The sequence below is a fragment of the Sturnira hondurensis genome, unplaced genomic scaffold (genome assembly GCF_014824575.4).
Source record: "Sturnira hondurensis isolate 20B ecotype Veracruz unplaced genomic scaffold, ASM1482457v3 Scaffold0004152, whole genome shotgun sequence".
Taxonomy (NCBI): Eukaryota; Metazoa; Chordata; class Mammalia; order Chiroptera; family Phyllostomidae; genus Sturnira; species Sturnira hondurensis.
Genome location: NW_028076783.1, coordinates 1,554,951 through 1,578,321, shown reverse-complemented (window position 1 = coordinate 1,578,321; position 23,371 = coordinate 1,554,951). Strand labels below are relative to the sequence as shown.

Sequence of the window (23,371 nt, the reverse complement as noted above, 5' to 3'; positions counted from 1 at the left end):
TTGTAAGACATTGCCTTCACATGGGTTTTTGGGGAGATGGCTGGGTCGGAGAGACTTAATAGCATTGGGCTCTTAGCAGACAGGGTTAGGGGAGTTACCTAAAGGACTCTGAAACTCCCCAAACCGAAACGTCTACAGGCTTTGGGCACGCTAAAATGCCTGTGCTGATAGTGAATACTTAAAGTGCACGCTGGGCTCTGTCTGAATCCTTGTAGGCACTGTATTGGTGGTAGGCACGGGGACTTTCAATAATGTCCACAAAACCCTCTGCTTGTTAATAATGTACACTGACAAAGAATATCGACATTTTATGGCAACACTCACATGGAAACATGAGGAAAATAAGTGAGAAAAACAATTCACAAAATGATCTACTTCATAAGAACCTATTTTTGTAAAATCATTGCAACCAAATGACAACATATGTATGTGTGAATGTGTCTGTCTGGAAACTAAACTGGGAATGCATGTGTGGACACCCCTCAGACTGTCCCTGTCCTCTCTGGTAGGTCAGCTGAGACAAAGGGTCTTTTGGTTTAAGGCTATCTATGTTTCATTTGGGTATTTTTACAACAAGAATGTACCAGAGTACTGCTCATCTAATAATGTAGGTAAAATGTTTTAACTAATGAAAAACTCCAAAAAAAAGCAAGCCCCCAAACTGTGCATTCTTACAAAAGTGGAAATCTTTTACATTTATAATCATGTAACATATTTTTGCACTCTAGTTACACACATCTTTTTCTTTACCTCAGATGGAGGGAAAAGAAAGCAACTAAAACTGACTAAAACTACATTCAAAAATCACCAAGACTCTAGCAAGATGGAAGATTATGAAATAATGCTTGAGTGAACATATAAGCACTTACGCTGCAAAACATGTTTTTCTATAAAGGAGAAAATGCATCAGGTAGCTATACATTTATTTAGGTGTCAGCTGTTAGCATCTGGTATCACATCAGGCATTCACCTAATTAATATGTATCGAGCACCTGCTGTGTGATAAGAGGGTCAGTTCCAAGCAACTCTCTTATTCTATGAGAGTCACTTGGAATTTTACAGCTATAAATTAAGGGAGGGGTAAAGCCAAGGATTAACATTTCCTGGTTAAAAAAAAAAATAAAGACATCAACAGAAGATGCTTTTCTGCCTCATTCAGAATCTGGTACGCAGGTCTGCTAATGCTTATTGCCTTTTATTGTAGTCATTTGTGTGGGTATCAGGCTGCCCTGATGCACTGTGACTTCCTTGAAGGAAAACCATGCATCTTGTGCGGTGGCATAGGCATCATGGCTTGAGTCTGCAATAAACCAGGCCTATATTCCTGGATTCAGTCAGTCTACAAATGATTATCTAGTACCCACTATGAGTCAGACCCCTGGGATATGAGGTGAATGACAGGGTTTCCTTTCTTGAGCATCAAGAGACACAAATCATGAAAAATGTAAACAAATTAGAGAATTTTAGATTCAAATAAACTATGTAGGAGATAAACTGAACTAAGGATGGGCAGCTTGGCACTTTAGTGAGAGTGGCTTGGGAAAGCTCTTCGATGACATGTAAGCTGGAAACTCAAAGATGAGAGAGAGGCAGCTCTGCAAACAGTGTGAGGAAAGTATTCCAAACAGAGGACAATAACTGCGTTGAAAAGGCCCTAAAACCAGAAAGACCCTGGTCTGTTCTACGAGCAGAAAGGAAAGGTTGATGAGGTCAGTGGAAATCAAATCCCAGGGAAAGTTTTGAAAGGGTTTAAATAACAGAGTAGTTGAATCTGGTTGGCAATTTAAAAACAAAAGAGGAACTTCTGGCCAAGATGGAGGCATAGGTACACACATTGTGCCTCCTCACACAACCAAAAGAACAACAACAATTTAAAAGCAAAAAACAACCAGCACTGTATGGAAGTCGAACAACCAAGGAATGAAAGGAGACACATTCATCCAGACCAGTAAGAGGAGTGGAGACAGGCAGCCGGGCAGAGAGGACTCACAGCAAGGCACTGGCTGGAGGACCAGGGCAGACAATGCAGGGGCGGACGCCCTCAGCGAAGTGGTGGATTATGCAGCAGGGTGGGAAAAGCTGCAGCTAGCTGGTAAAACAGCAGTGGGTGGAACCAGCGAGGCAGTGGATTACAGACCTGGCAGTCCCACATTTGTGCACAGATAAACCAGGAGTTACAACTGGGGACCAGGACAGACTGCACAACCCAGGGTTCCAGGTGGGGAAATAAAGCCTCAAACCACTGATTGAAAACACCTGTGGGGGTTGAGGCAGGGGGAGAAACTCCCAGCCTCATAGGAGAGTTTGTTGGAAAGACCCACAGGGTCCTCGAACATACACAGACCCACCCACAGGGGAATCAGCACCAGAAGGACCCAATTTGCTTGTAGGAAGCAGGGGAAGTGACTGAAATCCAGCAGAGAGCAAAGCAAGCGCCATTGTTCCCTTTTGAGCCCCCTCCCCACATACACTGTCACAACCCAACCATGTGGGTTGCCCCACCCTGGTAAACACCTAAGGCTCCACCCTTCACTACATAACAGGTGTGTCAAGACAAAAAAAAAATAGCCTAAACAAAAGAACAGATCAAAGCTCCAGAAAAATATACAACTAAGTGATGAACAGATAGCCAAACTATCAGATGCACAGTCCAAAATACTGGTAATCAGGATGCTCACAGAATTGGTCGAATTTGGTCGCAAATTACATGAAAAAATGAAGGCGATGCTAAGTGAAATAAAGGAAAATGTACAGGGAACCAATAGTGATGGGAAGGAAACTGGGACTCAAATCAACAGTGTGGACCAGAAGAAAGAAAGAAACATCCAATCAGAAAAGAAGGAAGAAACAAGAATTCAAAAAAATGAGGAGAGGCTTAGGAACCTCCAGGACATCTTTAAACGTTCCAACATCTGAATTATAGGGGTACCGGAAGGAGAAAAGGAAGAACAACAAGTGGAAAATTTATTTGAACAAATAATAAAGGAGAACTTCCCCAGTCTGGCAAAGGAAATAGTCTTCCAGGAAGCTCAGAGAGTCCCAAAGAAGCTGGACCCAAGGAGGAACACAGAGACACATAATACCTACATTAGCCAAGATTAAAATGAAGGAGAGAATCCTAGAAGAAGCAAGAGATAAGGGGACAGTCACCTACAAAGGAGTTCCCATCAGACTGTCAGCTGATTTCTCAAAAGAGACCTTACAGGCAAGAAGGCGCTGGAAAGAAGTATTCCAAGTCATGAAAGGCATGGACCTCCATCCAAGATTGCTCTATCCAGCAAAGCTTTCATTTAGAATGGAAGGGCAGATAAAGTGCTTCTCAGAAAAGGTCAAGTTAAAGGAGTTCATCATCACCAAGCCCTTATTATATGAAATGTTAAAGGGATTTATCTAAGAAAAAGAAGATTAAATATATGAACAGTAAAATGACAGCAAACTACAATCATTAACAACCACACCTAAAACAAAAACAAAAGCAAACTAAGGAAACAACTAAAACAGGAACAGAACCACAGAAATGGAGATCACATGGAGGGTTATCAACAGGGGAGGGAGAGAGAGGGAGAAAAGGTACAGAGAATAAGTAGCATAGATGATAGGTAGAAAATAGAAAGCGGGGAGGGTAAGAATAGTATGAGAAATGTAGAAGCCAAAGAACTTGTCTGTGTGACTCATGGACATGAACTAAAGGGGGTGAATTTGGGTTGGAGGGGGTGTGAAGGGTGGAGGGGAAAGAAAAAAAAAGAACTGACATGTGCTTTAAATGTAAAACATGCACTGAATTTTGAAGACTTGCAATAAAAAATAATTAAAATCATTAATGATGCTTATATTTATTCTACATTGAAATAATACTTTAGAATTAAGTAAAATATATTCCTAAAGTTAATTTTGGCTATTTCATTTTTACGCTTTTGAATATGACTAGTAGAAAATTTTAAACTACCTATATAGCTCCTGTTGACATTTTACTGGACAGTGCTGGTCTAGAAAAATAAAATAATGACCCTGCTTATTCCTGGGGAGTGGGGGTGGAGAGAAGGTTTGATGAGGAGGACAGGGAATAAGGAGTTCCACCTTCACCTAAATCTACTGTGTTTTTCACAGAGCATTGAACTGAAAATTTAAAAAGTCAATAGTGGAAATCCAAGCAACGTTTGTAGTAGTTTAGGTGACAGTATTGTACCAATGCCAACGTCTCAGTTTTGACAAGTGTGCCCTGGTTATGTTCACTATTGACATCAGAGGAAACGGGGGAATCATTGCAAATTTCTGTAAATCTCGAATTATTTCAAAGTAAAACAGTAAAAAAAAACCAATAAAATAAACAAGTAACTTAACAAGGTGTGTGTTCTCTGCTTAAGGAGAGATTCTTGCTCAGAGTCTCAACACACAGGCAAGTGGCTCCAGACCAGCTGCCCCTCCCAGGGTCCCTCGTAGGCGCATTTGCTTGAAATGACGAAGTGAGGATGACTAAACATCATACTGTTTCGTTTCTATCTGAAATCCCACCCAATCAGATAACCTTTCGTCCCATGGTGACTAGAAACTATCTGGCTGCTGCTGGTATAGTAGGAATTTTTATTGCAGTAGGAGGGTTGCTGGAGAGAACCAAGAAAGTACAGCTCTTCTGAGAACTTCACGGAGGCCCGGATTGGGCAGATCTAAAAGCCCTTCACACTGGGTTAGTCCCAGGAACACACATTGGTACACACATCCCCCCTTCAGCTCTCAGATTTAGCCAGTACCCCGGTCAAGAGAGTTTTGCTAAGATCTTGTGGCAAATTTGGGAATAAAGAAATGAACTAAAATAGCTATAGTATTAGTAAAACAAAACCGTGTGAAACAACCTGAACCTACAAATATACAGCTGTTCTATTTTACTTCAGTGTTATATGAACAAGAATTAAATTCAGCACACAATTGAGAAGTAACAGCAAGTAAAACTGTGGATAATAAAATTGAAAACAGATGTCTAGACATGTGGATATTTCAGAGCTGACCAAATGAAAATGGACATTACATTGGAGTGTAAAATATTCCCATTTTGGATAAACTAGGGTTAAAATGAATGCAAAAGTAGAAATACAAAAAGGAGAAATTATAAAAGACAGCATAGCAATTGATCATGAAGCATGAAGCCAGTATGGACTGTAAGTTATAATAAAACGTTTTCCAATGGTGACATCCGCACAAAACAGCTACATTAAAATAATATGCATATTTAAACAGATGGCCCACCTCCACCACCACCACACATGAATAGTTTAAATAACAATTTTTTAAAAATCTCACACCCTGGCCAGTGGCTCAGGTACTCGGAGCGTTGTCCCGCACACAAAAATATTGTGGGTTCCTCCCTGGTCAGGGCACATACGTAGGTTGTATGTTCGATCCCCATTTGGGGCGCATACAGAAGGCAACTGATCTATGTTTCTCTTTCACATCAGTGCTTCTCTCTCTCTAAAATCAATAAACATGCCTTGTTTGGGGTGGCTCAGTGGACTGAGTGCCAGCCTGAGAACCAAACGGTCACCAGTTTGATTCCTAGTCAGGGCACGTGCCTGGGCTGCCGGCCAGGTCCCTGCTTGGGGACAACCAGTCGATGCAGCTCTCAGACATTGATGTTTTCCTCCCTCAATCTCTCCCTCCATCCCCCTCTCTCTGAAAATAAATAAATAAAAATTAAAAAATCAATAAACATATTCTCAGGTGAGGATTAAAAAAAACAAACTGCACTGCTTCTTCTGGAAGAAGAGGGTCACACCAAAAGCAGAAGGAGTTTGAACAAGAATTCAGAAAGAAATCACCACTATGAGGAAATGAGTCCCTTGGAATGTCCTTTATAGTTGTTGTCAATGTAACTGAAAATAAAACACAGAAGAGCTTGAAGGCTGAAAATAAGAGTCCTGACTCATACTGATCTTTGCACAGGTTTCCAGTGAAAATCAGTCAAAATCTGAGCCTTGCTTAAGCTTGAGAACCTTTACCCAAATGGTCCCCCAGCTGCCCCAATCCTTTCCCCTTCTTTCCAACCGAGTCCCAGAAAACGTTGAGGGAAATCTTGAAAATCACAGTTCTAGAGCATCTCTACTTATCTCCAGAAGGATTCATACTTTCTCAGTAGAAAGCTGGAGACAAACTAATGTTCTTGTTTAATTTTTTAAATTTAACTTTAAATGAGAATAAAATGAAAATTTAAATGGGACTTAAAATGGGCACCTCAGGATGACCCAAAATCAACTGCAGGCAAACCTTGGAGATATTGTGGCTTCGGTCCCAGACCACCCACAATAAAGCAGCTGAAAAGTTTTGCTGATGAAGGGCCCTGCCTTTAATTTGTGAAAAACTCACAGGTGAAGGACAGTAAGGTAAAGTACAATAAAACAAAGAACCACTTGGAATTTCTGTTTCAGGAATTTCAAACAGAGAAAAAGTAGTAGAACAAGGAAAACACAGCAAGGCTTGCCCTGGCCGGGTAGCTCAACTGGTCAGAGTGTCACCCAGTCAGGCCAAGGTCACAGGTTCCACCCCCTATCTGGACACAGACAAGAATCAACTAATGAATGCATAAATAAGTGGAACAACAAATTGATGTCTCACTCTCTCTCAAATCAATAAATTAAAAAAAAATTATAAGGCCTTACTTTTTCAGTCTTAAAAGAGAAGGGGCCTCTCTTTGCATGGCCTGTGAGAGACCAAGCAGAGCTCTGGGGAGGACGAAAAAAGCAAACGAACAAAATCTCTACACACTGCTATGAACAAAACACATACTCAACTAATTACAATTTTAATTACATTTTCACTTGTCATTTCCAGGGCACTTGGAGCAGCTTTGCATTCCGCTTTCTGCCGCCTTCCCCATTCCAAATAACTGATGGAGTGTGGCTCCTGCTCTTCAGACCACGGGTCCAGCCCCAGCTTGCGGCCACGCCCTCCCACGGACCTTGCTCTGTAAGCTGACCAGTCCTCCATTCCTTTCTACGAAGAGGAAGGCAGACAGGAAAACACTGCTGTCATGTTTACATCCAATCTTTTTATTACCGAAGGACCTGGAGATCATCAAACAATTCCAGAAGCATGTGAAAGGAAAAAGGGAAGGCTTGTCTCTTGACCATTTGCCCCTGCGGGGCAGCCTTATCAATTTGGGTCTGTTCTTCCAGATGTTTAAAGGTACAGAAGAAATTTGCACCAACTAGATATACTATTCGAGACTATTTTTCTTTTCCTTGGACAGAGCAGTACAGCATTCTCCCTGACAAGTAACATGAGCTTGGTCAGAGGAAGGGTTTTATCTCCTCCCTCACTGTTCTGTTCCTGGGACTAACCCAGTGCCTGACAGATCAGACCCCAGTGAATGTTCACAGCCCGAGTGGATGGAGCCGGGACTCCTGCCAGTTGGACTGGGAGCTCTGGGGGTTGGGGACGCATCTGTTCGGTCTGTCTCTCTGGTCTCGGCATCAGAGACCTGGTGCATAGTAAGTATTAATAAACTTTTTTTCAATTTGCAAAACAGCTCAGTGATGAAGACTGCCTAGTTCTGCCTGCACCATGTGCTCATGGATCACACTGATCGCTTATTCCCCTGTTGAGGGAAGAGGTCTCTCGCAAACGTCTTTGCCATGGTAAGTCGTGTTGCACACACTTGTCTGCAGATTTTGTAGGATGAGCACCTCCTTCTGAGGGGCCACTGAGCTGGTCCAGTGTGTGCTGAAGTCCCTTCCCTCCACAATTTCATAACTTCATAACATTCACGATTAACTTTTCAACCTGTGTGAGAGCCACTGCCTAGGACTTTGCAAAACAGTCTCCTCCCCATAGCTGCCTATAAAAGCCACTGCTTCCCCAAACTGCCTAGACGCAGCCCGAACAGAGAATCCACACAAGACTTCAGCCTGCCAGGAAGCCTCCTAGCAACAACCCAACAGGCTGCCTGTGCCTTTGGGGACCAGTGTCCATGGCCTGAGGCACAGCAGCAGTGTAGTCACCACCTGGGAGGGGCGGTCCTCAGGCAGTGGCAGGTGTGAGTTGTTGATTAGGTCCTGGTGTGCTGAGGAGGGCCCAGCAGGAAGGGGGAACCAGATGGGGGGTGACAGACTTCCATGCACCTGACATGGGAGATGACACTGAAGACAGCAGCCACTTTTGCCTGCATAAGAGCACACGTGGAGCTTGGGGGTATTCGTGAGTTCTCCAAGAAGTGAGGCCACAGAGCTGTGTCTGTGAATTTCTATGATGTGTGAGAGCAGTGACAGGCACCGGGGAGACAATAAGTAAGGCAGACCTAGTCTCCACAATCCTGGGATGGAAGCTTAGGGACCACTGTCTTTCCACCAAGGGGCTTAATGCTGACAAATCCAGATTGCTGGAGCCCTTTGCCTTCTTTCCACCAAGAAACAGACGTTGCATCCCAGGCACTGCTTCTTCTTCTGTGAACAAACAACACAGCTCCAGTTCTCCCCATGAATGGAGAAGTTGGTCAGAGACATTTCCCTTTGAGTGCGTCCCAAGCAGAACTTGATGACATACACCGAGCATGCTTCCCTTTTCCCCAGGTGCTCCTGCCCCACCACCGGCTCGCTGGGCTGTCTCATTGACTGGGGCAGGAGAGCTGTGCAAGGCCATCTGCCGCTGGAGCCTTCACTCAAAGCAGCAGAAACCCTGAGTCTCAAGGGAAACCTTCAAGACCAACTAGTTCTGCTCCAGTAGGTTCTTAACCTCCTATGAGTCACCATGCTCCTTGAAAATCAGTGGCCCTTAGACTTTCTGGACCAAACAGACACACACACATCCCAGCACATAACTTTCCCTACAGTTTCAGGAGCCTGGTGGACATATCACAGGCCTGAAATCCCTGGAACTCTCAGACCCCACAGTAAGAATTCCCACTTTACACAGAAGCTCACTTGAGTTCTGATGCCCCAGTGAGCAGTCTCCAGGCTGAGTAGCCTTGTTGGCGGGAGGCAGAGGCAATGCTGTGACAGGCCTGAGTGTTGTGCAGGTCAGTGTCCAGTCCTTGGTGAGCTCATTATCTTCGGACAATGGAAAAGGGTGCTTGGTAGCTGTGGCAGACACTTAAGGCCAATCAGCTGACATACTTCAGAGTTTCCAGAGAGGACAACCCAAGCTCCAACCCAGACATTGTCAGGATCGCTACCGACAGCTGACATAGCTGTAGTACTCTGATGGATCTTCTATCTCGTAGATGTTGTCCTCAATCGTATAGATGTTTTCCTTTGAGCGCATCCCCTCTGCTACTGTGTTTTCTAACCCCGAGGGAGGGAGGTTGGCCAATGTGACGAGCCTGTGGAAATAAAATGTTGCAGTTGAGGGAAGCATTTCCCGGGCATCGTAGAATAAGGAGAACAGGTTTTGCTGAAGAGACACTGACCCAACACAGTACATGATGCTTTATTGGGTCATGAGTGGGGCAGGGGGAGGAGGAAAAACCATAAAATAGAATAATTGGATAAATATTAAAATAATTTGAAGTAATCTTAATTGTCTTTGGTGTAGACAAATGGCATTGTGTGATCTAATACTCTTATTCTTAGGAGGTATGGACTAAAATTTGGGTGAACTGTCAAGATGTCTGAAACACCTTTAAAATGGTTCAGAAGCAAATTGTGTATATTAATAAAGAAACAGATAAAGCAAACATCGAATTTTTCACACATTTATGTAAAAGATTTATTGATCCTTCCACCACTATTCCCATTAATCTGTGGATTGGAAAAATTTCAAAAAACAAAAACCAAATGAATATAGTGGGTATCTAATCAGATTGAGTTTGAATTCTGTCATGTCAGTTACCAGCCACATAATCGTGGGAAAGCTGGACTTTGCTTTTTCATTCATTTACTCAGGAAATATTTAGTGTCTTACATACTGCTCTGTGCAGCAAGAGATACAGCAGAGAATAAAACACAAAAATCTCACAAAGGCTTCATATTAGTAAACTTTGTATTTCTAGGTCCTCATCTGCAAAATGGGAATAATTAGCGCTCTATCTCACCAGGCTGCTGTACGGAGCATTTATCCACTCAATAGTCAAGCGCCTGCTAAATATCAGTCACTGTGATAGGGGATCCAGTTGTCAATATGGCAGACAAGTTCCTCATTTTCTATGCAGTTTGCCTTTATACGTAGAGATGAACATTGACCAAATTATGTCACAAATAATGATTTAATGCAAGTAACCGATACCTATGAATGCTATCACACTTAAGGTTTCAGCTCTAAGAATGAATGGTCACACAGATCATTTAAAACTACTGATAGTTAAATACTTTACTTGGCCTTTTAGACTTCTTTACTGCAGACTATTTTGTCTTCATGAATATATTGTCTCTACTTGGTCTAAAATTATCAGTGGTTTAGATAGCACCCAATAGACAGAGTCATTTTTTTTTCTTGAAATAGGCCACATTGAACCCACATACCAGATGTCACTGAAATCTAGTCAAAGGCATGTGAGCTGCATGCATTTGGAACTGGGGTGTCTGCATGTGTGTGTACAAACATGTGTGAATATAGTCAGGAATGGAGACTAAGACTGCAATATAATGAACCCTGTCTGCACATTTGAATCACCCGGAAAACTTTGAGAAAAATACCTATGCTTAGGCCTCATCCCTAAAGATTCTGGTGTATTTGCTCTGGGGTTGACAACACATTGTGTAAGTGCCATAAGGAATTCCAGGAGGTCATCTGAGTTAAGGACACCTGGATGGGGTTATTACAGCCCTGAGAGAAGATTCTGGGTTTCTTGTTCACTTCTGGAACCCAGTGCCTACCCAAAGCCTGGATATAGTAAATGCTCAATCAATTGAAGGGTCAGTTCAAGGAAATGATCTGTTGATATAGAAATAAGTATTTCCTATGAATACAGAGATAAATTCTGTACCTTAACTTTAGGACTAAAGAAGCTACAGTGATCAGAAAGTACACAGAGCAGTGTGTTTTCATTTCATAAATTCAGGCCTAAAGCAAAAGGCAATTATAAGATTAGATCCCCAGGTCCCAGGGCAAGACTTCTGAGAGCAAAGATCAAAGCTGTATTAATGTAGCGACCGCCAAGATTTCTGCTTGCCCCTACCCAGCACTTTATTCTTACCTTGAATTCTGTAACTTCTGTTTCCTATGAAAATACGCTAGGTAAAAAAGAAAAGAAAAGTCTATTAAAATTGCTTTCATAAATAAACAAAATGGACCCATTGGAGGCAAGGAATGTTTAAAGAAATTTGGTTTCTCCTTAGATTGCATTAAATCAAACTACTACTGTGTGTCTTTGTTTATTACATGAACTATGCTAGAAAATGATAAAAATGCATTCTCCACATTTAACAAATAGCTGGAGCAACTACTATGTGTCTGGTAGATGCCAAGCATCAAGGACACAAAGGTGTATTATGAGCCCTGACTTTGTGCAACTTCTGTTCTAGTGAGGATGTATTTAAAATAATAAATACTATAATAAAATCCCGTTGTGATATAAGAGAAACCAACAATGTGTTGGAACTGATCCTAGAGAGGGTGCTCTGGAAAGCATGCTCAGAAAGGGGACCTTTAACATCATCCCTGAGAGAACTCGGCCACGTGAAGAGCCATCTGGATCATTCCAGGCAGAGAAAATCTTTGATAAAGGTCACAGTGAGTGACTGAAACGAAACGCATGGCTAAAATGAGAGGGCAACCCAAGATAAGGTTTGAGAGGTAGGCTAGAGCTAGATCCTAGAGAACCTTTTACATCAGAGTCAGGGGTTGGCATTTTATACCGAGACCTATAAGAAATAACAGAGGATGCAAATAAGATGTGATTGGGTTCAAGTAGATCTTGCGGGCTGCTATGTGGAAGGTGGACTAAGAGGAGGCAGAAAGAAGTGAGGAGGTAAATAGCTATGACAGTCCATCAGAAGATGGTGACCAAGAGAGACAGAGAGTAATGAATGGATTTTGGATATATTTTGAAGAACGGCTGTAGGAATTGAACTTGAATTGTGTGTTTGGAGTAAGGAAAGAGGGGATTCAAAGATGGTGTCTAGTTTTCTGGCCTTCAAAACCAGATAAAAGGCAGTGTAACAAGGCGATGGGAGGGTCAGGGAGGGAGAGGTTCCCTGCTGGGAAGGTGCAATATAGCCTGTAGAGTTCCACGGGACACATTAGATGCGTGAGACCTCCATGTGGAACTATCAACTGGACGGACACTCTGAGAACCGGAGAGAGATACTAAGGATGACATTTAAGTCTACGGACATTTCAGTCTATAGGCCATCACACAGAGGTGTAGAGAGAGGGAAATGGCCAGTGCTGAGGGATCTCAACACCTAGAAGTCAAGCAGAAGAGGAAATGAAAATGACTGAGAAGAAAAGGTCAATGAAGTAGGAGAGCAGTGTTTCAGAAGCCAAGAGAAAAAAGACTTTCTACAATGAGTGAGAGGCAACTCAAACATTGCTGCTTCAGCTCACTGGGAAGTCGGAGAAAAGACGGCCTTGGACACAGGTGCAGGGGATTAGCCTGGGACAAGAGGCCACTTCCCACTGCTCCCCTCATTGCAAGTCTTCTGGGGTCCCTTAAAATTTAGAATATGCACGTCTGAGAGGGAAGTAAGGTGTGGACGTACTCCCAACAGGGACCATGCCTTACTTCCTCTTTTTAAAAGTTTTATTTATTTATTTTGAGAGTAAGGGGAAAGGAGGGAAAAAGAGAGGAAGAGAAACATCAATGTGTGGTTGCCTCTTATGGCCTCCCCTCCTGGGAACCTGCCCCACAACCCAGTCACGTGCCCTGACTGGGAATCAAACTGGCGACTCTTTGGTTCACAGGCCAGCACTCAATCCACTGAGCCACACCAGCCATGGCTCCTTATTCTCATACTACATACTTTTCCATAGTAAAAACTGTAAACCCACTTTTTCCAGCCCTGTATGTGTGTGTGTGTATGAAAACAAAACATCAGACTTTCTACTCCTCATTACCCTCCTTTCCCCCCCTTGTACACATACTAGAATGGTCCCTAATATTCAGGCCTTGGAAGAGCTCAGAAAGGTAGTGAGTGTCATCATTGCTCCTTATCAACCGACAGACTCCATATTTATGGGGTCCAGTCACAAACCCAGAGAGTGATACCTTTGGTAAACCCTGATAAGTGTGTGGGTGGAATAGTTTCTTCTTCCACACAACCCATTTGGCAATAACGGCAGAATAACATACTAATAGTAAGGGGCAGGAGAACCCTTCTTCTACCTAGCAATCGCCTGTGTGACTCCAGGCACGTTGCTTTACTGTTCAGCACACTGGTTCTGCCCTTGGTAAATTAGAATAGTATTAGTACCTTTCTCCATACTGTAGTTGAAAGGATTTAACGCACATACAGCACTTGACAGCTTCTAACCACACGGTTAGGGAGACCAATTCATCCCGGCTTTCCCTGGACCGTCCTGGTTTCAGCAATGCAGTCCCACATCTTAGGAACTCCCTTCAGTCCTGGGCGGACCTGGGGCAGTTGGTCACCCCACGCGCAGTCCGTGTTTGTACATTAGTAAGAAAGGCTGCTGTAATGCCCGAGTCCCGGGGTGCACGGCCTTGGCCTCTGCTGTCAGAGAGAAGAGGCCATACCGCAATTTAAAAAGTGAATGAGGCTTTTGGGCTCCTGGAAGTGTTTGGGCCTTGACATGGTCACAGTTTCCCAGATGTAATTATCCACTAAAATTCACCAAGTTGAATATACTTCCAATAAGAGGTTTACTGTATATAAATCATCCTCTACTAACATTGTAAAAATAAAGACAAGTAACTTAGAGAAAAATGTGTGTGCTACGTGTGTGATGGAGGGAAAGACTAACGCTGCAGTCCTGGCCACACCAATGTTCAGGGACTCGATACCTCAACTCTAAAGTTCTGTGCCTGGGGAAACCAAGAAGATAGGAAAATTCACAGAAGGGAAGGATTTTCATTGTGGGGCTTCCTAATAAACCTAGACACGTTCATGAATTTAAAAGGTTACTTTTCTTAACAAAAGATAAGAGGTACTGGAATCGGCCTGCCTGAACTTGAGTTCCAGCTCCACCACTTACTGATTCTGAAACCTTGGGGACTGGGTCACTCTCTCTGAGCTCTGCTCTCCTCCACTGTAAAATAGGGGTAACGACCCCACCTACCTTGTAAGATGGTGACAATGATAAAACGTATGTAAAACACTTAGTCCAATGCTTGCTTGTTTCATGGTAACCACAGAATAAAAATGAGCTATTATTATTATTACTATTACTATTATTATTACTTGCTAGGATTTGAAAAGACTAGAGTTTTAGTCTAACCAGATTTAGGTATAATTATAAACTTATATTTTTATCTAGGTTTAGTTGGCTCCTATATTAACAGATTCTTTTTTAAAAAAATATTTTATTTATTTATCTTTAGAGGGGAAGGGAAGGAGAGAGGGAGAGAAATATCAATGTATGGTTGCCTCTCATGAGTCCCCTGCTGGGAACTGGCCTGCAACCCAGGCATGTGCCCTGACTGGGAATCGAACCGCAATCATGTGGTTCGCAGGCCCGTGCTCAATCCACTGAGCTACACCAGCCAGGGCTATATTAACAGATTCTTATCAGAGGGAGAGACATACAACATCAACTGACTTACATTTGAGAATTAAAGCACCAAAGATAAGAACCAGCGCCAGCCCAGCAGAAATCCCTGCTCCGATGTACACGCTTAGTCTGGTGGCTGCGCCAGAGTCTTGTAACTCATTAGCCGATGTAGAAATCTGCTGTGGAAACACAAACAGAATTGTAGCATCTGGCCAGAAATTGGTTGTATGCTCAGGCACTTCCTGGCTTGTGCTTTTTACAGCATCATGGGAGTACAGGGACCTGAAAACCACCCTGATCTGTTCCCTTCTAAACAAGCCTCGAAACACCTGGAGAAAGGGAGTAGCATAATCTTTGGAGTTCACAAGGGAATAAAATGTGCCCTTCTGTGCTGTGGGTAAAGGAGGAGCTCTTAGTAAATGGACTTCCCTCTCCCAGAAACAAACATGGGCTTTAGAGTAGAATCTTCTTCATTCAAGATCCCCCAGTGTTCCAGAAGTTTCCAGAGTAGTCGGAGTTTGGTGTCTTAAAGTGAAACCTCTATTGTCACAGAAAGACAGTGACTTAAAAGCCAGAGCTTTGCAGCCAGAGAGTCCCAGGTTCAAATCCAAGCTCTGTCACCAAGAGCTGAGTCGTCTTGTAGAGTTATTGGGAAAATGAAGTGACAAAAATATAAAATACTTGGCACAAGCCCTGATATTGATGACATGATAAATGCTTAATTAATAACAGTTATTGCCATTGCTGCCATTTGTTTGATTTTTTTTTTGATAACTGAAGGTCACACAGAAAAATCCTCTCCTTCTAAAATTCTAATCCATGTTCCCTCTTTAAAAACAATAGTCAACACTTTTAAAACAAAGAAGTAAAGAGAATTAAACCTTCTGTCTGTTCAATAAACATTTACTGCGGGAGTGCCACACGCAGGGTGTTGCACACCCAGCAGCTCGGGTGTGCGGAGGCACTTCGGAGGCAGTACTTGAGGGGGGAGGGAGTGTGCAGAGTGTGCCTACTTGATCAGGAAGAGGGGAGGGTCACACCCAAAACGCTGAGCCTCGGCGGTGATCACTGAGTAGCAGACTGAGTCAGATGAATGAGGACCCCTGGATAAGTTCCCAAAGCATCTTTAAGTCATTGCTGTAAGTACACTTTCTAGAGGTTTTCCCTTTTACTCTAAGACAGTGGGGGACACTAGGAGCGTCATTAATTGTAACATTGCTTTATTTATAGTTAGATATACAAATTCTTGGCTTAGAATGACCCTGACTGGTATCTTGTCTTACATAAATAAGTAAGTTTAAACAAAAAATTATGATCTTTTTCAATTGGATTGCAATGGAAGGAAGAAAAAACCATATTTTGGGGAGCTGGAGGGTCTCCGAATTCTCCACAGCGGTATGCAGCTGTGAGCTTTGTGAAGAGGGACAAAATGCTAATGCTTCTTCTCTTTGGTTTTCCAGCACTTACTACGTGCCAGGCACTTTACATGCCTCCCTGTTCTCCATGCTCACACCAGGCCTATGTTACAGCGGCTAGAACTGCTATCGTCAACATGGTATAGTCAAGGAATCTGAAACTAAGGAAGATAAAGGCATTTTTCCCCAAGGGAAGAGTGGTCAGGAAGGAAGGCTGAAGTCACACTCTATTTTCTCTGACTTCAACAAAACGCTAGCTCACACACATGCGAATGTTACTTACTGTTTCATTTTTATCGTGGAAGGTCTCCAGTGTCCGTGCTTCTGCCACAGAGAAGAAGAATATGGGTTAAAATGGTTTTTTTTATCTGAGTTTTTAAAAAGTCTTAAAGATACCTAACAATCCTGTCCGACGTTAATTTTGCTCCACACTCTTCACTACAATGAATTGGGAGACCAAAACGCTTTACTGAACACTTAGGAATCAACCTCAGGATTTTTTCATCCAGGTAGTGAACCCATTGCTACACATGTTCTATGAAGTGGAAATTCAGCCAGGAAGACCTACGTTGAGTATGCAGTTTTTTGTGTCCACAGGCCCTCTCGGGGTCTGCGAAATTCCAGAGACACTGATAACACTCCGGCAGGCGTTGTACTACAATTAGACCTCAACAGATAACAGGAGTTAATTTTCTCGAAAAGGTTTGACATTTTCTCAGAGGGAGACAGGGTAGTTGCTTGCCTAAAAATGGAAATAAAAATAACTATAGCTACAATCTACCAGGAGCAGGCATCACGCTAAACTTTTGAAATATCTCACTGAGCTTTCAAAACAACTGTCCTAAGGAAGGACAATTAGCTCCACTGCAGGTGAGAAGCCAAGAATCAGGAAATGACTTAAGCAGATCACACAGCTTAGTGAAGGGCAGAAATGGCCTTCCAATTTCGGTCTGCATGCCATCAGCATTCTTTAAAAAAAAATTAAGTATAGTTGGTATACAATATTATATTAATTTCAGGCACACAATACAGTGATTCGACATTTATATACCTTACAATGTAATCACCACAATAAGTCTAGTGATCATTTGTCACGGTGGAATTTACCACGATATCATTGACTATATTCCCATTCGCCTTTTTCGCCTGCTCCCCCTCCGGCTACCATTAGTTCGATCTCTGTTGCTATGAGTCTATTTTTGTTTCATTTGTTCATTTGTTTTTTTTAGATTCTACATACAAGTAAAACCATAAGGTGATCGATCGTCTTTCTCTGTCTGAATTATTTCACTTAGCATAATACCATTTAGGTCCATCCATGGATGTGGCAAATGGCAAGATTTCATTCTTTTTTTGTGACTGAGTAATATTCCATTGTGTGTGTCTGTGTATCCTCCTTATCTACTCATCTATCAATAGACAAGTTGCTTGTCTAGGCTTGTCTAGGAAACCTAGGTGGCTTCCACATCTAGGCTACTGTAAATATAAGCATACACTAAATTCTGCTGCCTTCAGCAACCTTCACATTGGCATTGTCTCTACTATTAAGCGCATCACATTACCCAGCTGCCAGCTCACCTTCTTCCCTTCCTGTTAGTCATCTGCCTACCGATTCGATGAACATGCACTACACATCTTCTCTGTCAGGCCCAGCAGACAGAGCAGGGAACGAGAAGGGCACAGGCCTGCTTGACCTTGTAGACACGGCTTTGGGACAACAGAGTGCGCCTACTTATTCTTTTGCTTCACTCAGAGATCCTGAAACTTCCTAAGTACCTCTGTCACTTTCTGGAGGCCTAAAAGCCTAAACCCTTTAACACAGAACCCCTGGTTTAACAGACTATGATCTTAATGTCATATGAGCATAGTCTCAGCCTAAAATTCTTTTTCTAAAAAACAGAAAGGAAGAAGATTACCTTCTAGTCACCTTTGTTTTTATTTCCCCAAAGGAATTTAAAGTATAAAAACCACATTGGTGGAATTGTTAAGTAAACATACATCTTCACCACACACAAGACTTTCTCCTATAAACCCAGTGTCCACTTCCTATATTTATTTGGCCTAAAACTACCTCACTTGTCTTTCTCTCTCTCCTTTTTTACTTAATTTTGCAGTGAAAATGATCAATAAACTAGAGCCTTTTTAGATCATCATGGTTTATTTTCACATAGATGCTTGTCAACCGAGATGGAACAGTTGGAACAAGTTGCAATGTTTCTCCCAGGAAAACCAAGACTTGGCTCTGGTGGAGGCAGCAGTGGGGGTGGATGCAATGGCGTTTGTTTGCTTATTTGTTTGTTTGTTTGTTTGTTTGTTTTTAGAGAGAGGCCAAGGGAAGAAGAAAGAGAGGGACAGAAACATCTATGTGTGAGAGATATCCGTTGCCTCTCACATGTCTCCAACTGCAAACCTGGCCTGCAACCGAAGCATGTGCTCTAAGTGGGAATCGAACCAGCAACCTTTCAGTTTGCAGGCCAGTGCTCAATCCACCGAGCCACACCAGCCAGGGCCCAGTGGTCTTAAAAGTACATTTAATAGTTACCACCTAGTATGTATTATGTGCCAGACATGGTGCTTAGCACCTTACATGCAAAATTTCTTTAGTCTTTACCACAACGGGTAGGTACTATTCTTTTCTCATTTTTCAGATGGAAAAACTGAGTCTCAGAAAGGCACTTTGCCCTAAGCATACAACTATCAATTGGCAAACCTGAGACTCAAAGTCCTCCAGAGCGGAGCACTTACCCATGACCCAGTCCTAGCTCCTTCAGGTGGAAGAGAGGTTGCATTTATTTTGTATTCAAGGTGGATTCAAAGCTTCTGGGATCCTTGGAACCCTCATTAAGGCTCTATTCCACTTTACAGCGAACACATTAAATGCATCCACATTCCACATTAAGCAGAGGTACATATGACTACACATGAGTTGACTTGAGGGTAACTGTCACAGTGTTACCTAGTAGAGCTATACAATTAAATAACATTAATTTGAAAATTTCATTTATTTTTCCTATTTTTGAATGCACTTCCTTTTTTTGTTTGTTTAAATATTTTGGGGGTGTTTGAAAAGCTGACATTATAGATACTGTGCCTGTGTTTCCTGGTGTAAGAAATGGTCCCATATTTTTTTTCCTACAAGTAGGGAACAAACAAGGAAGAACTGAAAGGAAGGAAACTTCTGTTTATGGTACAGACAACTCTAAGAAAATGCATTGTCTCATGAAAAGTGAACTCCCCGTTGAGAAATGCATGTGGGCATAGAGTGAGTGCCTACTTGGTGGTGCTATGTTAAAAAACACTGGAGAACAGGATGGGGCAGTGGGTTGAAATGACCCCTGAAGCCCCTTCTAAGTCTGTGGCTATAGGGTTTTTAAAATATCATAATAGTGCCCTGGCTAGGTAGCTCAGTTGGTCAGAGTACCATCTAGATACCACCAAGGTTGTGGGTTCGATCCCTGGTGACAGCACATACAAGAATCAACCAATGAATGCATAAATAAGTGAAACAACAAATCAATGTTTCTCTCTCTCTCTAAATCAATAAAAATAAAAATAACTTAAAAATTAAAATATCATAACAGCATACAATAAATATCTGATATTACTTGATTAGCTCACAACATGCATGATCATCTGTTTCCACCATATTTCATCTGCTCACTAATTGGGTACGCGATGGTGGCTAACAATCATGAAAGAACCAACAAAGATGAAACCTTTAGAGAGCTGACGTTACCATCTATACTAAAAACTAATTCTGAATGCTTTCTGTGGGCCGGGTACTACTCTGCCCTTTACAGACATTATCACATTCAATCTGTATAACGGTCCTTCGAAGCAGGCACAGGAGAGGTGAGGAATTGGGCCTTCCAGAGTTTGAGCAACTTCCCTGAGTTTATAAATCAAGCATGAAGAAGTGATCTTGGAACCCATTCCACCTGTCACTGTGGCACTTACCCACAATCTCAATCCACCTCTGGTTTTTATTGATAACATCAACAAACTAACATGGGTTGGGTCATGTTAGTTTGGGGCTATGATCAGACGCTGGGCCAAGCACATTAGTCATATGTCTTATGTAAATCTCATGAAGTACAGTTCATGACATTTATGAGATTAGGAAATGGGATTTACCTACTTATGTTTGACTTCACTTGGCAGGATGAGAATGGAGCTCCACAGATTTCCGGAGAGACTAGGTCTCTGGGAAATCGTGTTTAAGGTTAACCTTCCCCATTGATGTGACCTGAAGTCTGCTGTTCCGATCCTATCTTCTCTACCAGAGCAGCATGTAAAAGTCCTTGCTTAATTACTTAAAGAATTTAGCTTTATTCCAGTTAAAATAAAGGACATCACCTAATCCAATCCCAAACATGGTCTGGGGCCAAGTCAAGGCAAAACATCACCAATCTAGGAATCGCAGAATAATAGTGCAATGTAGAGAGTCTTTCGTTACACTAAATTTACTTAATTTAAAAGTAATGGCAATGTTAGACAGAAGTCTTGCTTTCCTTACTTGGCAAAATAGCTAGATCAAATTCTTTTAGGTGGGAGTCAGGAATTTTACTGGGTCATGAAATCCAAAACTCTCTGGGCAGAAGAGAAAGCTGAGATCCAAAGAAGTGAAACGCATTGGACCTAGACCAGACCTTGCTTGCCTAATCCAGATCCTAGCCTGGGCCCATTTTTCCCAGCACAGGTTTATCTTCATCATCTCCCTCACCTGAAATACTACTTCGTGCGTACAAAAACATTCATACCTCCACTCTTAAACTGTTTCCTCATTTTTTCTCCATATTCAAAATCCTCTGAACTCAGAAACCACCTGAAGGCTTCCTCCTACACCCCAGACATAATTACCTGAGCCATGTCCCTCAATGGTGGACATCCTTGGCAAGGCTGTGGTGATGTCTCTCCACCAGGTCCAGGCAGGGGTGACCTCGGCTAAAGTGAGAAAGCAAGGCAAGGATGAGGCCTCTCTGAGAGCAGGGAGCACGTGTCAGGAGTCAAAGGGGCAGCAGACAAAACAAGAAACACACGCTCAACTTTGAAACCTGGACACCTTCCTTGAGAGGATATCGTACATTTAAAATGTTTATCGTACATCTGAAGAGCTGTGCTACCATCATCATTGTCATAGTCTAATTGTTAAGAACAGAACTAATTAGCCACACAAATGGCCACACTGATGCTCTTCGTAAAACATCTCCTAAAAATGTTCCAATGGCCTGTATGGGAAGGATTATCATATTTCACAGAGGAGAAAGTCACCGAATTTAAGTAACTTCTCCCAGGATCACACAGCTAGAAAGAGGCCGAGTTGGAGCGGAACTCAGCTCCGGCAGCCAGGAAACACATGTCAGACTTCCAAGCACACACACCTCCTCGTACATGTACAGCTCAGCGGGGCTCAATCCTGGCTGCACCAGGGGGAGAATCACCAGGGGAAAACATTGAAAAATCCCAGGGTTTATCTTCTACCTCCAGAGACNTGATGCTCTTCGTAAAACATCTCCTAAAAATGTTCCAATGGCCTGTATGGGAAGGATTATCATATTTCACAGAGGAGAAAGTCACCGAATTTAAGTAACTTGTCCCAGGATCACACAGCTAGAAAGAGGCCGAGTTGGAGCGGAACTCAGCTCCGGCAGCCAGGAAACACATGTCAGACTTCCAAGCACACGCACCTCCCCGTACATGCACAGCTCAGCGGGGCTCAATCCTGGCTGCACCAGGGGGAGAATCACCAGGGGGAGAATCACCAGGGGAAAACATTGAAAAATCCCAGGGTTTATCTTCTACCTCCAGAGACACTGCTTTCTCTGGCTTGTGGGTGGGGCTCAAGCACCTGTAGGTGTTAAAAGCTCCGCAGGTAAATCGAGTGGGCAGTCAGGCTCCCAACCCCTGATCTGGCCTTTCCTCCCATTTTACAGATCCCATCCATGAGCTGCAATACAGACAGAGGAGTTAAACATGGTTGGGCATTGCTGAAGGGCCTGTAGGTCTCAGGGGGCCACCACCGCAGCTACAACTGGGGAGGCCAGAAGTTAGACCAATCAGTATGTTTAACATAATCTACAGATGAATCTTTTTCACAAGGAAAGCACACAAAAGTCCACTCACCTTGTTTGATGTCCAACTGCAGGTCTAATTTTTTATCATTCATTGGGCCTGTAAATTGGATGCGGCAGCAGTAGGTCCCACTGTCAGCTAAAGTCACATTCTCTATGGTCAAGGACACGTCTCCATTTTGCAAATATCCCTTTAGCTGATATCTGCTGGATACGCGATAAGTCACGTGCCTTCCGTCAGTGTGGAGCACCTCATGCTGACATTGAAACACGGGACAGGGTCCTCTGCCCCAGCACACAGGCACGAGGTCCTGAGGGGAGGATGGAGAGTAGTTGCAGGGCAGGAAAGCACTCTGGCCCACTTTGGCTGTGCGTGATCCTTCCAAAGACCCTGAAGAAAGAGAAAAGGAGGGCAAGATGCAGGCCATGAATGAGATTGGTCCAGTACAGGTAACGTGCAAGTAATGTCTTGTATTCATAGAATAAAGAAGAAACCACTGCAGCTACCCTATTTGAAGGAAGAGCCACTGAGACAATGACTCTCAGACTTGAGGGGCATCGGAATCACCGGGAAGTCTGGTTAAAATAGAGATGCCTGGGCTCAGTTCCTAGAATTACTGATTTAATAGTTCTGGGGTGGGGTATAAAATTTGGTATATCTAACAAGTTCCCCAGAATTGCTGACATGGCTGCTCTTGGAACCTCACTTTGAAGACCAGTGCTCTAGGAGAGAGTTATGGCCCAGGCCTGTGAACCCTGGAGGGCAGGGCTGATGGAAATAGTCATTGTTGGCCAGGAAAACAGCTCACCCATTCGGGCTACTTGTCAGTTCATCAACAAAGGCACTTACCCTATCACAATTCTCTTTTCTCTCTCTCTTTTTCTTTAAGCACCAGGCACATAATGAATAAAAACCCTTGCCTGAGTAAGAAACTAACGTATGGCTGTTTTGGGGTTTAAAATTAACTGCCTTTAAAAAAACAAACATACATTGTAACACAGTCAAACAACATTAAAAGGTATATGAAGAGGGCAGACTCCCTCTGCTCACTCCCATTCCCCAGGTCCCCTTCCCAGAGTCTCTACACTAAGAGGCATCCTTGTATTCCCACACCCTACAGCACACACACACACACAAACAGACGGCTACTACGTGTACTATTCTGCCCCTTGCTTTTTTCAATTAACATTATGAATTAGATACATTTCATGCCATTATGTTTGGTCAGTTTCACTGTTTGCAGCATGGATACATCACAATTTATTTATTTTTTCCACTCCCCTGTTCACAGA

General features: G+C 42.8%; 1 protein-coding gene across 3 annotated transcripts in view; it reads right to left on the bottom strand.

The window, feature by feature from the left end:
• The window catches only part of HAVCR2 (hepatitis A virus cellular receptor 2), a 63,897-nt gene that overhangs the window by 39,728 nt on the left and 798 nt on the right, over positions 1 to 23,371 (bottom strand). The window contains exons 2-7 of one of the 3 annotated variants that reach the window (XM_037044824.1): positions 22,131 to 22,469; positions 20,868 to 20,951; positions 16,291 to 16,331; positions 14,645 to 14,771; positions 11,117 to 11,153; positions 8,849 to 9,304 (exon numbers count right to left, since the gene is read on the bottom strand). In XM_037044824.1, coding sequence (XP_036900719.1) covers positions 9,154 to 9,304; positions 11,117 to 11,153; positions 14,645 to 14,771; positions 16,291 to 16,331; positions 20,868 to 20,951; positions 22,131 to 22,469 — 779 coding nt within the window. In that variant the 3' untranslated portion in view covers positions 8,849 to 9,153. Of the gene's footprint in view, positions 1 to 8,848; positions 9,305 to 11,116; positions 11,154 to 14,644; positions 14,772 to 16,290; positions 16,335 to 20,867; positions 20,952 to 22,130; positions 22,470 to 23,371 lie in introns of those variants that run through there. The other 2 variants (XM_037044822.1, XM_037044823.1) reach the window with 2 other exon arrangements.